Source organism: Anopheles bellator, chromosome 1 (genome assembly GCF_943735745.2).
Source record: "Anopheles bellator chromosome 1, idAnoBellAS_SP24_06.2, whole genome shotgun sequence".
Lineage (NCBI taxonomy): Eukaryota > Metazoa > Arthropoda > Insecta > Diptera > Culicidae > Anopheles > Anopheles bellator.
The window spans coordinates 30280999-30297838 of NC_071285.1; the positions used below are offsets into that span (position 1 = coordinate 30280999).

A 16840-nucleotide genomic window follows, 5' to 3' on the forward strand; every position below is an offset into this window, starting at 1 on the left:
GTTAGCACCGTGAAAGTAGTGTTTCCGTAAAAGCCATGTTTTGTCTTTGTATCGGGGTTCGTGTGAGATTGTTGTTTAAGTATTTTAGTTTCTCGCCCTGCGCGCTGCAGGCGAAATGTCGGGGATCAGGATCAACACCCACCCGGCGGGTGAGTCATCATAAAAAGGTAGCGGGGGGGAGGAGGTGGAATGAGCCGAGCCTTCGGTTCGGCAGCGAACGGCCCTGTGTCTGTGAGTCATTATCATTTAATCAACATTCGTCATCATGTTCATCCCTGACGGCTAGAATATCTCTGAATTACCGCGAATAAAGAATACGCTGCTGTTAGATGTTTCCTTTCCCGTTTGCTGATCAGTTACTCCTTCTTTGATTCTCTGTGACTTAGTAGTGGGTCTGAAGTGTCGGACGTTGCGGACAGATTCAAAGGCTCCGAAAAGTCGGCGTGCGTCGTGCGTGCGTGCGTGCGGATGGAAGAGTGTGCGGTATGCAGAATGCGGAACAGAAGTGATACTGGCAAAGTGACCCTTTCGAGCCCCCAATAATGGTCAAACGAAACCTAAAGTGGCCCCTTCCTTTCGAGTGGTTGCTTCACTTACATTTTAACGGCAGTGCGCTTTCTTTTCCCAAACAAAGTAAATGCTCAGCTCAACGCGTGATGTGATTGTGTCACGAAACTGAAGGACACTCAAAAGACCGGAACAACTGATAATGGGGTTGATTTGTCGCGAAAAGCTCAGTGCCCTGGTGTCGCTGCGTGCAGATGAAGCTTAAATTAAAAATCTCTTAAACTAAACAACGGGCCGATTTGTAGTCGGACCCCCGTATGAAGAGCATGCCAAAGAACGGAAGAGAACACAACATAACAGATGGCGGCGGCTGGTGTGTAGTTCGTGTCTGTGGTTTGAAAGAGGGCGGCGGCAGCGTGCGAGCGGGTGTGTTGCGGGGGCGTGGGCGGGTGTGGCACAAAAGAGGAGACTATCCAACTGGAAAACGGAAGAAACGAAAAGCGTACGACACCGTACGGGGTTCGTTCGGGTTTCGGATCGGTTCACTTCACAGCTTGTCAGCGGTAAGGTCGATCCCTTTTTCTGGTACTTCAGAATTATCCGGATCGCTAGCCGGCAGGGAAAGCAAATGCTATGCTTCTAAAAATATTAATGCTGTTGGTTTCGGTTCTAGGTTTGATTTCTTTGCCTCCACTACGAGAAAGGTGATGTCGTTTTTGTCGCGGCACGCAAAGCATTCCGCTATCAGTCGGGCGACGTCCTGCGTGAAGGAGGAGGGTGGAAAAGAACGGGGGGTTTAGTTGTGCACTTGAGTCCCACCGCCAGGAAGGTCCGTGTACCTGATGGTGCATTCCTTCCACCTTGTTGCCGTCCACCTCCAGTATCAGCTGGCCCACCTCCAGTCCACCGGCGTCGTACGCTGCTCCGTGTTCCTGCGAAAAAAGGACAGACATGTTCCGTTAGCGATCGCTACGCGGTCGCGGCGGCCAGGAACTCACGTGGATGTTGATGATACGTGGCAGCGGGTGTTTCGTGTTTGCCCCGCCCTCGATCGCGATGCCGAGGATTGGTTTCGATTTTTTAACGGTTATATGAAGATTTCCTCTATGATCAGGTACTATATGTGGTGGTTGATCTTGATTCTGTTCCAGCGATGATCCGTTCTGGTCCAAAGGCAACCGTTGCATTGACTGGAGTGGTTCATTCGGTGGCCAAGAGACGCAGCAGGAGAAAAAGAATGGCAACGAAGAGATCGCGCAACGTGAATCGGTTGTAACACACGGTCCAACATAAATTAGCAAACGGAAACACCAATATCAATGCTGTAAGTTACTGTGCCCGAAATGCGCATCGGAAAGTAAGACTCGAGAAGCTGCTCGGTGCGATCGCTCAGAGTGCGCGTCGTCGTGAGGAGGAAAGAATGAGCCCGGCGGATCGGTGTGAAGATCACTCTTTCCTTCTCAGGCAACATCTTATGTTCGAGTTTGTGGTTCGAAGTTCCAGTTGCGGAACTAAAGTCGGTTGAGCAACTAAATACTACAACGCTTTAACTACGAAGAAATGCTTAAGAGACACATTTCCATATTTGGTGCAGTATTACAGAGTATTAAAACTATTGACCGGAGTAGTATCATTCGTGGTGAAGAGAGAAAACAGATTACTTCTAGCCTTGCACAAAAACACTATCGCAACGATACAACAAGTACAAATGCATATTAGAGGTGCTCTACAGATGCGGTTCATTCGGGGGAGCGCCGGTCTACTAGCTTCAGGCGGTTAGCATTCCGATGTGTGGTATACGCATTACTACTGTACTAAATCGCAGTGACTAGGCGATGAAATACAAAAGAACTACACTAAGCCTATTGTGTTGCGATGTACTTTGGCGATGGATGAGAAGGAGTTGCCGCTTGTGAGTCGTGGTGATGTGGCCGCTGTACTGAAGCTCACTACGAGTGAGCTTCCCCAGTAATGGTCTCTAGCTACTAGTGGTATGCACTCTAATGAACTACGAAGCGAAACACTAGACCAGTGAAGCGATCTGATGAGCTACAGTACTGTTTTCTTGTGTGGTGTGTTGGCGTGGTATAAGTATACTGGTTTGTACGTCTGATGTTAGCATTTGATCCTACACATCCAATCCACTGCGCGGAACTAGGAATGCTGTTGAAGATGCGAAACGGAGCCAAAATGCTACACTCATTACAGGCCATTTCTAGATCTACTAGAGACAAAAGCCAACAGTCACATTGCGTTTCCTGCAGCTGCCTCTAAGGCAGCGTGTGGCTCTTCGGTTGCACTACGGAAATGCTGGCACCAGGCGATGCTTAGCAACAACTGTCCAACTGAACTCCTAGTCTAGGTACGCCACAGATTCGTGGCCGGATGTTGTCAACCTTTTTTTTGCCCTCTTTCTCCACTTCCATTTCCGTTACGAGCTATTACGAAATGGGTGGCTTTTAATGCTTGCTGCTGCTCGATTGTTTTCACGAATCACTACACTCCACCGGCCGCGGCGACTGGTGCACTTACTGGAGCGACATACTATGTACGTCACATATGTTGTACGACACAATAGTGGTGTGTAGACAAATCGAACAAATTATGCACACAGCACACAGCACATAGATAGAAGTACAGAGAGTGAGAGAGAGAGATAGATAGCGAGCATTTACCTGATGTCGTCTGACACCCGGATCGGTTCCTAACAGTGTGCCTCCTCCTGTTCCGTCATCATCATTCATATCAAAACTTCTAGACAACTTAATCGACAAATCCTAGAACGGGTTTGGGCCGAGTAGTGGTGTACGTGTGTGCGGTTTTAGTTTTGGTTTGTGGATTTTTGGTGTGTCGCATTCGACAAACGATTCGAGATTCGAGTAGTTAGAAGTAGAAAAATTGAAAAGAAAAGAAAGAATATTACATCAAAATAAAACAATAGAGGTAGTATTGGCACGGACAGTCGCTAGTAAAGGAAAACGTGGAAACTTGGCAGGGAAAGTAAACGGGGACGGGGACGAAAGCATAACCGAACGAGGGAGGAGACGGTACCGCAAAACTGCTCTCTTTTCAAAGAACACAAAAGCAACAAGGAAAATAAGCCGTAAGGAAAAACCCAAAGAGAAGCAATAAAACAACGAACCAGCGAACGAACGTACAAATAATCGAACAAACAAACCAAACGATCAACACAACAACGGATAGCAGAGAGAGCAGTTAGTAAAGCGAAACTTGTGGTGCGAACAGAACACGATGATGAAAGTATTGCAAAACCATAGAACGAACCAACAAAAGCGCTCAGTAATAAACATAACCCTAACATAATGTTTAACCAAATAAAAACTCAAACCGGGACGGTGAAACAAATGGAAACGTAACTTGTGAAGTCTCTGCACCTGCATCGTGCTACTAGAATTTCTTGCAAACGGGGCTCTGATCCACCCGGAAGTGATGCACAGCTCAGATACAGGTTGTACTGTAGTTTAATCTTGTACTCTAATCTTCTATAGTGTGTGGTGGTTTGGTTCGTATCATCGAGAGTAGTAAAGTGGAAATGAGTAATTTATTTCACAGTTCGAATGTAATAATCCTGTGTGTTTGGGTGTTTGGCTCCCACAGGATGTGGCAAAGTTGAGAAACGAAGTAACGTTCGCTTTAATTTAGCTTTTCTTTCAATCCTTGATACTAAGAGAAAGGTGCCCCATGCCTGCAAGTGCTGCTGTAAGTGCGTTGGACATCTTGAAGTAACAACAGATGATATGATGGTACACGAGGGCAGGGCAAATCATTTAGCCAATCAACTGCTGGGGAGCAAAGGAACGAAAGCATGGGTCCAGAAAGTGTAATGTTTCGGACCAGCCAGCTTTGGCAAAAGTGTCCATTGATATAAGAATCCAGTTTTGGTGTGCCTTCACATTCGTTTTCGGAACGTTTTGAACAGGTCTACAATTTGGTGCAGCTTTGCTTACTTATAATTGATCGCCTACGATTGGGATGATTGCTGTTCAGATGAGGCAAATATTTTTGGCCCGTTTTAAAATGACTATTCCTACTGGGTGTACAAATTACTAAAACCGAAAGAGATCATAAGAACGCATGCACTATGGTGATAAAATTAAAGACTGTTTATTGTAGCAACACTACACATAATATAATTAAATTTGGTACGAGCAATCCAATTCAACTACGGTACAAAAGAGTAAAATAAAATAAGTGAAGGATGCCATCGTAATCAACCGCAAAATGGGTGGACCTGTTAAAGTATTCAATTCAATGAATTCAATTCAGTTTAATTTAGACAAAACAATTAAGGTTGATGGTCATGTGTTTCGTTGTCAGAAAAAAACATAACAAACTTGATTCAATTAGAAAACTTCACAAGAGATAACGAGAAGAACTTAGTAGTACAACGTAGAAAATGCACAAGTTGAGTACGAATAGCGGTAATGAGTGTGAGACAGAGATCTTTTCAAAAAACATACAAAAACTGTATACATACTTATAAAAATGGACACAATTCGTGCTTCGTAATACTGATTTATGGGTGCATCTAAAAACTGCTGCCACCTTGGGCAATAAAAGGTACAAAACGAATGTAATGTGTAAAGAAGAGATACACAGAGTGGACAGAAACGGTAAATGGCTGTTTGTGCACTGCTTGCTCCCACAGAACGGTGCATTTCGGTTTCGATCATTCCACAATACAAACAGAAATGGAAAATTAGGGGAAAAAGCTAGTATTTTGACCAATCTTTTTAAAATAAACGTTAAAAATCGAGGAAAACTATATCGAGAACATAAGCGAGAAGTTAGAAGGTATTCCATCTTAAAAATACACAGAACGTTCCCAGAAATGAGTAAATATCCAATAAAGCAGAATCTGCACAGTAAACAAAACAACAAACTGAACACAAATTAGAAGACAGGGAAAGACGACACACGAAACCACAAAGTGTACAGAATGATCGAAAACGGCACACGTTCCGCTGACTTTGCAGAGAGACGAGTTAGTTCGAGTTTGAATATCAAAGAAGAAACGAAACAAAACCGAAACGGGTTCAAAACAGATCGCTCGAAACATAAAACAGGAGAGAAGGACTTAAGATAAAAAAATGTAGAGAGAGAGAGAGAGAGAGAGAGAGAGTAGAGTAGTTTGCACTTACGAGAGGTCTTCCCCAGTACCAAGATTTGACTCGCTGCGTTAAACCACCTAAATGTGATCGTATTCCGTCTAAGTAGCTTCCCTGTAAGTTTTCGGGCGGTTTTTGTTAGGAAAAAGTTGATTTGTTTATTCTACGGAAGATTATACACGGTAGTCGCGTGCGACGGAAATGACAAAATGAAGTTGGCTACTTGACGGTTGTCAGGGAGCGAGAACATTGTTCTGATTTTACACCGTCCTTCCATCGTTTGATCGTTTGCCTCCTTACATTTGTGTCTAACTCACTTACAGTAAAAACAAAAACTTATGAGTACCGTAAATAGTTGTAACAGAAAAGATTCGAGTTGCGAGTATGAAACTGTACTACTAAGAAGAACGGGTGCTATTTAATTGGTTATGATTGTATGAAACGATTGTTTGGTGGCTACGTTAGATCGTTCATCGACGAGCTCTAGGTTTCCTAGGTAACTATGGTTTCCTGAGGTGGGGCACTATGATGGTTCAAATTAGTATACCAAATCGAAGGCTTCGACAACGAGCGTAATAATTTGACACTAATTACTGCGTGTGTTACCGGATATTATTACGGAATCCTAGCTAACAGTTCGATCGACTTTCGGTAACATTCAATGACCTAATACAGCGTACACCGCTTTTCTCTAGCAACTACTGCCCTCTTGGGGCAACCCACTAAATTCGGCTCGATGTCTAGTGTTATTGTACCGATATTAGCTGTCTCACTGTACAAGAATAATGGACGAATGAACAGACGACACCATGCCAAGGCACAATGTGCTGCCATGGACAACGGAAAAATGAAACCGAAATATGCAAGCAGTAAACTGAAACCCATACATACCTGATCCTGTCGGAGGCAAAAGGGCAAACACGTAAAATTGTTAGAAACTTTGTCTCGGCGAGTGTTTAAATCGGTAGACTCCAGTCGGAACGAAACTGAATCAAAAAATAAATGTAACAAACCGAAAACGATGCGAGCAAACTTAGTTTGTTATTTTACTAACAATATAGATAGCAATGAAGTGAAATAAATTGAATAATACATTGGAGAAACGTGTTACATAATACGGAAAACTTACGGAAGTAAATATGAAACCCAACCAAAAAACAATCTGTTGTAACTTATATGCGATGCAATGCTAAATAAAAACCAACAAAGTGGAGGCCCGAATTATTTAATTTTCCACTTACCGAGTCGTAGTCTGCCCTCGATAGCTGGGTTTCGCTGCCTCTCCTGGGTCTGGTCGGATCATTGTAGTCCTAAAGAGAGCACATTCAGGTGTTCAGGTGCATCCCCGAGAGTTTCGGTGTTATCGCGACGGAAAAAATGAAATGGACAAGGAAAAAGATAAAATGGAAAACGGAAACAAACGAGAACGGGTTAGTTCGGTTCGGTAAGGCATGTTTGCATGGGTTAGTGTTCACGAAACAAAAAAAGAGACGTAAAAGGAAAGAAGGAACCAACATTCTTCAACTGTGAACTGTGTAAAAAAAACCGGTACACTAGTGTGTTGTATCCCAGAGCACGGATGACGATAAAGGTGTTAAAGTGTAAAACGGAAAATGAAAAAGGAAAAAAAAACGAAACGCAGCACGAACGTGGTGTAGATTTGGTGATCGTAATATTGCACGTTGTTGCACAAAAATGACAAGTGGTTGTGAGTATACAATGTGGCAAATATTCAGTGACCGACGGTCGGATCCTGCCTTAGGACCAAGTACCCGTATCCCATCATCAACGCAGAACGTGCCGGTGTGTGTAAGTGTCTGTGTAGTAATGTGGGCGACGTGGAGTCTTCGAAGGACTCGCCCCATGGCTCTACCAGAGTCGGTCATTCCCGTTCGGTGTATAGTTCACTAGTTCGCTCTATGATTTGTGTAGTTAAACCGTTATTAGTATATTATGTGGGGAGGGATTATCAGAACTTGTGGATGTCGGTTGTGCGAATGTATTCCTTGAAGAACCAAAAAAAAAAAAACGGGGGAGCTTAAAACATACACACACGGCTACACGGTTCACGCTAATCGGTTGCTTTCGTAACAGTTTCTTAAACTATGGTAATTTAAAAGGGGAGGGCACACAACGAACACGCGCTAGAAAACGGTACAACGCTCTAGTTAGGAACAGTAGTGCTACGACGACATACGGGACTAAAGCTACACAAAGTCAAGCGGCCGCTGCACCCTCCTTTTGTGTGTTCCGCTCTCGGGCGACAGTGTGACAGTGAACAAAAGACAAAAAAATAAAACTCCTTTTTAAGCAAAAAAGAAACGGAACGCTTGAGAAACTGAAAAGTGGAAAGTGCACTCACGGACAGGTGCACAAGGCTGAACTGGGTTGGTGAGCAAACGGGTGATTTATGCAAAATACATAAAAAACAATGCCGACAAAAAACGATAGAAAAGAAAAAATCTTTTCTCGCAAAGAAAAGATACAAAAAGGTAGTAAGAATAATTCAAAGTATCTCAAAGTAAACCTAAGAAAAACTATGAAAGATAGAAACTAAAACAAAAGGAACGATCAACTAAAATGCAGCAGTAGTGATAAAACAAAACAAACCGAAATCAAAGAAGGAAAGAAGGATTGAAGAAGAAGAAGAAGAGAAAGAGAACCAAAAGTAATCACCTTGTTCTTCAACTGTTTTACGACGTCGCTAGACGAGGAGGATATTTTGTGGCGGTTCAAGTGGTGGCCCCCGAGGGCCGACGGGCCGGGGCCGCCCGGGCCACCTGGCGCAAAGTTCAGCCGGTTGGGCGTGACGGTGAGAGGATTATGCGGAAGGTCGGCCAACGATGCGTTCAAGTGGCGGGACGACGACGACGACGACGAGGCGTGATGGTGTAGGATTGGTCCTGCCGACATAGGCCGATACGGTAACGGTGCTGGCGGGCTGTATCGTTAAACCCCATCATCAACCCCCCCCCGCCCAATTTCGGGCCCACAGCCAATGGCATAAGCATAATCAATGAAAGCCCCGTACATAATGCGCCCATCAACGGCGGTCCAACATACGCGCACACGATCACGGTGATAATTTGAAGGAAAATAAAAGTAAAGAGCGCAGCATAAATAGGAAAATCATACAGTAAGAGAGGGAAAAGAAAAAGAAAGAAAGAAATGCATTAGCATTGGAAGGCTGTCCCCGGCCAAAGGCCCAGGCCCCAGCAGGCCGGCCAGCCAGCCAGCCAGTCACCGCATAGGTCGCCGGGCCAAGTGCCACACGCGAATTTGTACCGATTGCGAATGTCGGGCATCGTCGATGCCAGTCCGAGGCCGGAATCTTCCGCGGGACTGCGACCGGTCGCCTCTATTACTTCCAGATCCGTTTCAGACACCTAGAAGAGCGGGTTGAGCGATTGGGGAGATTGGTCGAATAGTGCTGCTGATTTCGGGTCTTCGTGGTTTTTTTTTGTTGTTTTGCACCGGTTGGTGGTTATTTAGGTTTCTGGCAATTTAAACATGGTATCGGCGGTGACCGCTGATCGGCACCATACACAGACAACTCTACCAGGCGAGAGAGACACTACAGCACTACTACTGCGCGAGGCGAAAGGCTTGCTTCTGGCTATGTGCGGATGCGGTCGTTGTGGCGGATGGAAAGAATTGTTTACGACCTACAACGCTCATGTGTGTGGGTGTGTGGGTGTGTGTTACGACAAGCCGGAAAGCTTCACCACCTACCAGGCACCTACGGGCACACAGCAAATGCACTAACTACTAGCAGAGAGCTACTACACGACTACGGCTACTTCAGGCTAGGGAAGGCTATGCTATGCATTTATGCAACATGGTTGCGGCAAATGGTATCCGAACATGTGTCTACGCCACTAGTCCCGGTTGGCCCAGGACACAGAACAAGCGAAAGGACATCGAAAAAGAGAGAGAGAGAGGAAAAGATTGATAGATAGAGCGAGAGAGAAAAATGGAGTGTAATTAAGCGCACAATCAATGCGGGTAATGTTTCTACGGTTCTTGTTCGTATGCATGTTTGTGGCTTTCCCAAAACGATTCTGATATGTCATGACGAAAGTTTGCTTATCTCAATTCTTTCTCAAATTCATTTAATTTAAATGAAAATCGAAGAGCAACGTTCGTAACTTTCGGCGCTTCGTGCGTGGCCCTCTGGCGGACCATAGCAGAAGCTCGCGAGTAAGAAATATTTCAAATGGATCGAAAATACGTGTTCAAAAATTGCCGTTTCTTTTACACTCCCTTTTCCGAACGGAATTCGGCTCTTGTGGGTCGTAAAATAAAATAAAATACCACAAGGTTTTCGTTCGTTCAACTATTACAATTAAATTGCAGCCCTTTGCATTTGGGGAATCCTTGCATCGATGCAACTGTTTAATCGCTTTTCAGTAGATTCTGAAACGGCTTGCTATGTGGTTATAAGTTTATTCAATAGAAAGTAACAACGTGCAGGAAAAACCAATGTCTTATAAAATCATTCTCTACCGTATTTCACGAAATCAAAAATCATTTCACGGCTCGCTACCGGTTTTGAAGCATACTTCCATGAAGCATGGACAAAACTGGGAAGCGATTTGATTGGTCGTCACCTTTGCCTCATCGCTGTGTACATAAATTTAAATACTTCAAAACAAGAACTACTTTCAGGGCCGTTGCTAATGTCTAAGCCGCATGTCGCAAGCGCCCCTGATGGCGGTCGCCCATTATCACCAAGACTATCAAAAAATCAACCACCCGGGGCCCAAAAACCAAATCACGGCCCTGTGTCAACAGTCTCGTTTTCAATCGATTGTCTTATGCTTCCGGCGCGGGGGCAGTGTGGCTCCCTTGTGTGACGTGGAATGTTTTTTTCCCCCACGCGCACTGGACCTTTATGCTGTACAGTTTCTTCGGGGCCGTGCATCATTTTATTTACACTGCGCCGCTCCCGATGGTGCTTGATAAGAAATCTGTGGAACAACAAAATCCAGCGGCGCACTGCGTGAGTTTCATGGCGGCGATGCATCACCTCCGGCCGATGCTCTGCGTCATGCACCGGCTGATAATGCTGCCAGTTTTGCCGCGGGGAACTGCGGAACTTGTACGTACGTGCCACGTCGGGGTCTAACTGTCGGCCATCAGCACGATTGTCAGCCCACGGTAGGCGGGTCCGTGGCTACTGATTAGAAGTAATCCTTCCATAAATAATCGCTCAGCAAATATAGGGCCCTGTGTGTGTGGGCGGCAAGGAGTTGCCTTCGAGGAATATGCAGTCACACGATGCAACACGTTGCCGGCGGTTTCAACGTTAATTTACGACTCGCCCTTAAACGGCGGCGGTGGCTGCGTCACAGCAAAGCGTAACAGATCCTTACGCCGCCCTATCGGAGTTATCAAATGAAATGTAAAGGGGGAAGCAGACTACTACCTGTCCCAACGTTTTGATTCGCAGTTTTGTCTGATCCTTTTCCAGTACTCTGTTGGATAATTTTAGCGAATTTGTAAAAAAAACCAAAAAAATCCATAACTATTATTCTACTCTAGTATTTCGATTGTTCTATTATTACGAATCGAAATGTCTAAATGACAGCAGAAAGCGACTCAGGTAACTGAACTTGGGATACGAAGAGTAACTGATTGATTCATTGTTTAAAGCGAAGGCGTTCGAATTATGTTGGTTAGTATTGAATAAATGCTTTAGCAAACCTTCAATGTACAACTAGCCCAGGCAGAATCGGGAAGAAACCCGTTACAATCTGGCAAAGAAAAGGCCCGTAAGGTCCGGCTAATGTATTTCCTGGCCGATGATATGTTGCCTGGCCGATGAAGCTTATGCGTAGGTCTCCGAAGGTTTAAGTCGTTCACACGCGAAGCTTTATTAAGATACGTTTCAAAAATAGCATTCCGGACTCAGGACAGGACTTGAAGAATGAATTGTTTTTCGTAACTTTTCGACTATACTGATCGAATGGGCATGAAAAAACCGGACATGACTGCAATTATTTGATGAGTAGTAGTTAGCAGTTAAAAAGGTGAGGTTGATGCATAAATTGAACTCGATTTTGTACTCGAATATTTCTGATGATTATTCTCTTTTATTACTACGCTTTCTAGCAAATCCAATGATGTAGTAATCATTAAATAACTGACGTTTAAAACCCATAAGTTGTGGCGCCACGAGGCACGGCGCTACAGTCCGCCATTTTCCTTTCACGATAGCTGTACACACTCATACGTGCACTCACACAAGCGAGCGAGTTATCAAGCGTAAAAAAAAGGTGAAATAAAAAACAAACATCGAGAAAAATCGGCCTCCAATCGGCGTCGAGCATTCATCGGCGTGTGTTGGTGTGATGGAGTTTCACGTTCCCCGATGCTATGTTTTTTATGTTTACACTGTTACGCAATAGGCCGGCCCAATGCGTGCGCTCTCCTTTGTGTTCTCCTTTGTTTCGATCGGCCCCGAAAAACCGAAAGGTAAATAAACGGAGCCCGAAACATACAACATGAATGGGAAAACGGTATAAATAAACGAGTTCCAGCGTGGTGGGCTGAGCGAGAGAAAGAGCGATAGAGAAAGAGAGAGAGGGCCCAAAAGTATGTTGTCTGGATTTGATTCGCTGCGTGGCGAAGGGGAACGCGGGCTTCGAAGCCTCTGGTGCGTCGGCTTATGTGTAAAAGTAAAAAAAGAAATCTCTCTCGACCCTCGAAAAATGCTCGCCTCGACAGGCTCTGCTACTGCCACGTGTACACGTTTTCGGGCGATAAATAAATGGATGTGAGGTTAGGGTTTCAGCCCGTCAATACGACGATGACGACGAGGCCGACGGCGGTTGCTACGATCCTTTTTCGAGGGGCAGACCAACACGCAGACGTTGCGCCGTCGTTGTGTGCTCGTGATGTTGTTGTTGCTGTAAAACGCACGAAGGGGGACGCCTGTCCTCCATGTTTTGTCGCCCGCCGGCCGAGCTCCGCGTATTTTTGGTCCCTTTTTTCTCCTGCTGGCGCACGCTTTTTTCTCTCTCCCTATTTTCCCGGTTCGATTCCATTCGGCCTTTTTCGGGCGCCATTTCCATCATTTACACGAGCAGCAGGAGTTTCTGTGTGTGTGTGTTCGCACAAACACACGCGCACACAGTCGCAGCGATGGGGGGAGCTGTTTTTTAACGGCACTCCAGGCTCTCCGCACACACAATAATAACAAATGGCGTACGGTCGTCTCTCGGCCCCCTCGTACATAAGCCGCCCAGGGCCAGCCCAGTGGGCCATAAGGACTCTGCAGGGCGTGAAGCAAGATGATGATGGCGAAGAAGAAGAACAAGATGAAAAAGTACCGCTCTTTTTGGGGAGTTGCGTGGTGAGAGTTTTCCTCGTTTTTTGGGGAGATTTGTGGTCGGCCGATTGCTTAGGCGCCTTTTACTTTCTCTGGTCGCCTGCGTGTGTGTCTAATAATCACGGAAATTACCGGTTTCCATGGTGACGCGTTCGATGGCGTAGCGCACTATGGGCCGGCAGGAGTCGGACTTTTGACCAGCCGTGTGTTCGTATTTGCTGTTCAAGAGTCGCTGGAGCAGGTCTTTTCAAGAGCCCCACACTGTTCGGACTACTATTTTTCACATCAATATGTTTCAATATTGCTGTTAAATCGGAAAACAGTATTTACTAGCCAGCAAAGTATAGGATTGAATAAAGAAACGCCGGGAAGTATAACAAAATTTCGTCCCGGATGTCGTACGATACAGTGCAATGAGTAAAAATTGTTTCGCAAAAGCCACAATAAATTACTATTCTTCTTAATATTGCCAGGTAATGGGACGATCGACTAAAGGGTCCAAATATGTGAACAATTTAAACCTGCAATTTATATTTAAAGGGGCTAAATTAAGATCCAGTACGTTGTTTGAAATTGGAAATTGATATCACAAAAACTCGAAATGTTTAACCGTTTACCGACCATTTAAACATTTGACTAAAACGGTCATTTTGAACAACATTCAAATGAATATGAATTGCCCAAGGTCCGAGCAAAAGAATGAAAAATTTGATGAAACACAAGATCTGTGGGCCCACCGTGCGGTCCAAGACGCGGTCCTGTCTCTGACCACACAAACCAAATCGCGAGGGGGACGAGAGCGGACGAGATAAAGCAGGAAAAAAACCCATCTTCTTTACGCCGTCCCTCCCACCCGGCCACCGTCGTTTCGATTATCCCCCGGATTTGTGGCCACTCGCTTGGGCAGAATTTTTTCTTCTGCTTCCCGATTTTTCCCCCTTTATGTGACTTTTTCCCCCTTTTTTGTTGTCGTTGTTGGCCCTCCTCGCCAGCCGCTGGCGGCCATTGCACGTGTGCGGTAGTGTGTGCGAAGAAAATAAAAAGCCCCGAGGGAGTTTTGCTCCGGCTTTTCCACCAGAAATGTCTTTCGGTTCCGGCTCGGACTATTTTCCTATCAATTCTGTGTCCGGGTATCTCCGTGTCCGTGGTTTTTCTTCTTCCCTTGTGTCTCCGGCCACAGTGTTTCAGCGCATCACATACATGAACATAAACTGCTGGGCCGATAGAAAATAGTGGCATGTGTTTGCTATTGCCTTCGCCTGTTCCACGGGCAGCATTTTATATCGTCTCCGATGTTTCTCATCGCATCTCGTTTAATTATGAAAATTAGGGGCATAAACAATGGGCAAATTTTGACACTTCTTCGAACGTGGCCGGACAGCCTTCGCTCGCCCGTATACCAAATATGCTACCGGAGTGCGTGCTAGGATATTGATTTCAATAACGGTATTGATCTTCCACTTTCGAATGCATTCAAGGTTCCGTGACACAACGTGGCCAAGCGCACGGAAAATGTATTTATTTTCATCAATTTGTCCAGCTCCCGGTGTACGGACACGGACGGTCAGTCGGACCGGACCATCGACCATCGTTAAAGTCCATTTTAAAAGCAATTAATGCGCGCCGCAGGCGTAATGTACGTGTGCGCGACCAGACCCACCAGCTTTGGCTCGTGGAATGAGCAGTACTCACCCAAGCCGGGTTTTGTTACTAACGATAAAAATTTCAACGTCACCCGCTGCCACTGACCGGAAATGAGAGCCATCAGAAACATATTACGGCTGGGGTGAGGATGCTTCCCGAACGCCATTAAATTGTTTGGAGAATGCTCAAATAAGCATTCGGCTCGAATTTTCGATACAGGGACCACCTATTTTAAATCATTTTACTTAAATTCCAAACTAATTCTATCGGTTCTGTAAATTTCAGCATTCCGCGAAAATAGAAAAAAAACTGTCTGGGAAATTCATTGCAACAATAGAAATATGGCCTAGCCGTAGAACTGGTTTAGAAATGAAAGCTTCAAATGAATGATAATCTCACAACGTATTCTATTTGCTAAGTTCCCGAAGACGAACCAGCATTATTACACTCGTTATTTTTTTTTACAATTTCAAAAATAATTCAAAAGCACGGTTCATCATCGATCTTGTAATGCATACGCGGTTTACATCGTGAACAACTTTGTTCTTAATCGGGAGATTACATCCATAATTTAAGTCATAATTTAGCATAATGGAAGGAGAAAATTTAACAGACAAAGCTGCGCTGATATGTAAAGGAAGATCAACATCTACATGCGATTCTAACGACTTTCTGGTCATTAATATTTTTGAGTAGCGTCTAAATTATTATTTTCTATGTGCCAAAGTCTTGCAATTGGCGCACCGTAAATTGGATTCGAATTGACGTCTTTCTTATAGCAGAAACATCAAACCCTAGTGCTGATGGAGATTGCTGCTCATCACAAACAGTTGCCCGAAACCCACTCTAATGGCGAACTTCAATCGGCGACAAGAAAAGAACCCGCGATTAACGTCCTTAAAGTGACTTTAAAAAGAACAATGGAAATCACGACGGACCCGAACTCGAAAAGCAAGTCAAGAAAAACCCAGTTCGCCTAATGAGCTCGTGTGTTGTAACCGACACACATCCACACGAGGGATGCGCGATTTAATGACAATTTTAATGCAAAGTTAATGGCCACCGACCGGACAGGTGAGTTTCCAAAGGAGCGACCTTACGAAACGTTGCCACAAACCGGAACAGGAACCGCATTGGACGTGGAGGTGAAAGTTGTAGTTGTTTGGAAGTTTCATGAAACTGATGGCCGGGAGCTACCCGTCGCTGGCTGACGGACGGTAGCCGGGTAGTGAAAAGGGGTACTCAACCCATCCTGACGGTGATCCTGAGCAACAGCGAAGCGAGAAGCCGGAGCGTAAAGTGAAGAAATGGAAACAAACCGACAACGGCACTTTCGATTTCACAGAGGCTGCTGTCGGGACGGAGGAAAATATTGGAACATAAACAGAGGGAAAGAAAGAAGAATCAATTTTCCCTGTGCCCTTATCGGTGCGCCCTGTCCCGCTCTCGCTCCCGTTCCCGTTCGCTGCCGGAGACTGATTCATCCGTTACTTCCGACCTACGCACACAGCAGCAGCAGCAGCGACCTCGTCTGTCTCTTTCGGTCCCGCATTGGCCAACGAAAGCGAAAACGGGTCCGACACCGAGCGAGACAACAACTCTAAGGATAGGCAAAAAGGTTCGGCTTCCTTCTCTCTCCCTCTCTCTCGCTCGCCCGCGTCGTGGTAAACGATTACCCCTCGAGGACGTCGTCCCAATCCGGGCCTGTACCGTGGTCAGGTCTTCCAAAAAATCTCGGATCAGTTTTTAAATCGCTCCCGACGAGAGTAGAGTGGTCCTTTCGGGGTGTGCTGCTTCTTGAACTTGAACTCGCGTGTGTACGAACTCAAACGGAGTGGCTAAAAGGACGGAACAGGAAGCCACCTAGTGGTCGGAGTATCGGAGGGCGCGCCTATCTCAAGGACTAGTGACTCTTGCGTGATGCTACTACTTTCTGTGAGGTGACAGTGCTTACGTGAAAAGCCCCTCGAAGAAAGAGAAACTCCCGACCGTGTGCCAGTGTGTTGTGCCTTTGGAACGGACACAGTTCCACAACCCAGGATTTAGTGTTCCCTTTAACCGAAAAATGCTGTAACCCCGGAAGCCGAAACCGAAGAAACTAGAGCGACTCCCAGCGACAGTCACATCGAAAGACCCACAGAGAGAGAGAGCGAGGACCTCCTGTGCATCGCACTACGTCCAGGTAAGGGTTCGAATGGGTTTCCGTGTTTATGGTGTGCTAAATCGC

The 16840-nt window shown here is 45.5% G+C and overlaps 1 protein-coding gene across 1 annotated transcript in view; it reads right to left on the minus strand.

Annotated features, from left to right (window-relative positions):
* Positions 1-1138: 1138 nt before the first annotated feature.
* LOC131206269 (uncharacterized) overlaps positions 1139-16840 on the minus strand; it is a 55280-nt gene continuing 39578 nt past the window's right edge. The window contains exons 11-19 of the mRNA XM_058198758.1: positions 8922-9022; positions 8313-8577; positions 6878-6946; positions 6528-6533; positions 5670-5750; positions 3183-3284; positions 1506-1697; positions 1347-1439; positions 1139-1267 (exon numbers count right to left, since the gene is read on the minus strand). Of these exons, the coding sequence (XP_058054741.1) occupies positions 1139-1267; positions 1347-1439; positions 1506-1697; positions 3183-3284; positions 5670-5750; positions 6528-6533; positions 6878-6946; positions 8313-8577; positions 8922-9022 (1038 nt within the window). The remainder of the gene's footprint in view (positions 1268-1346; positions 1440-1505; positions 1698-3182; positions 3285-5669; positions 5751-6527; positions 6534-6877; positions 6947-8312; positions 8578-8921; positions 9023-16840) is intronic.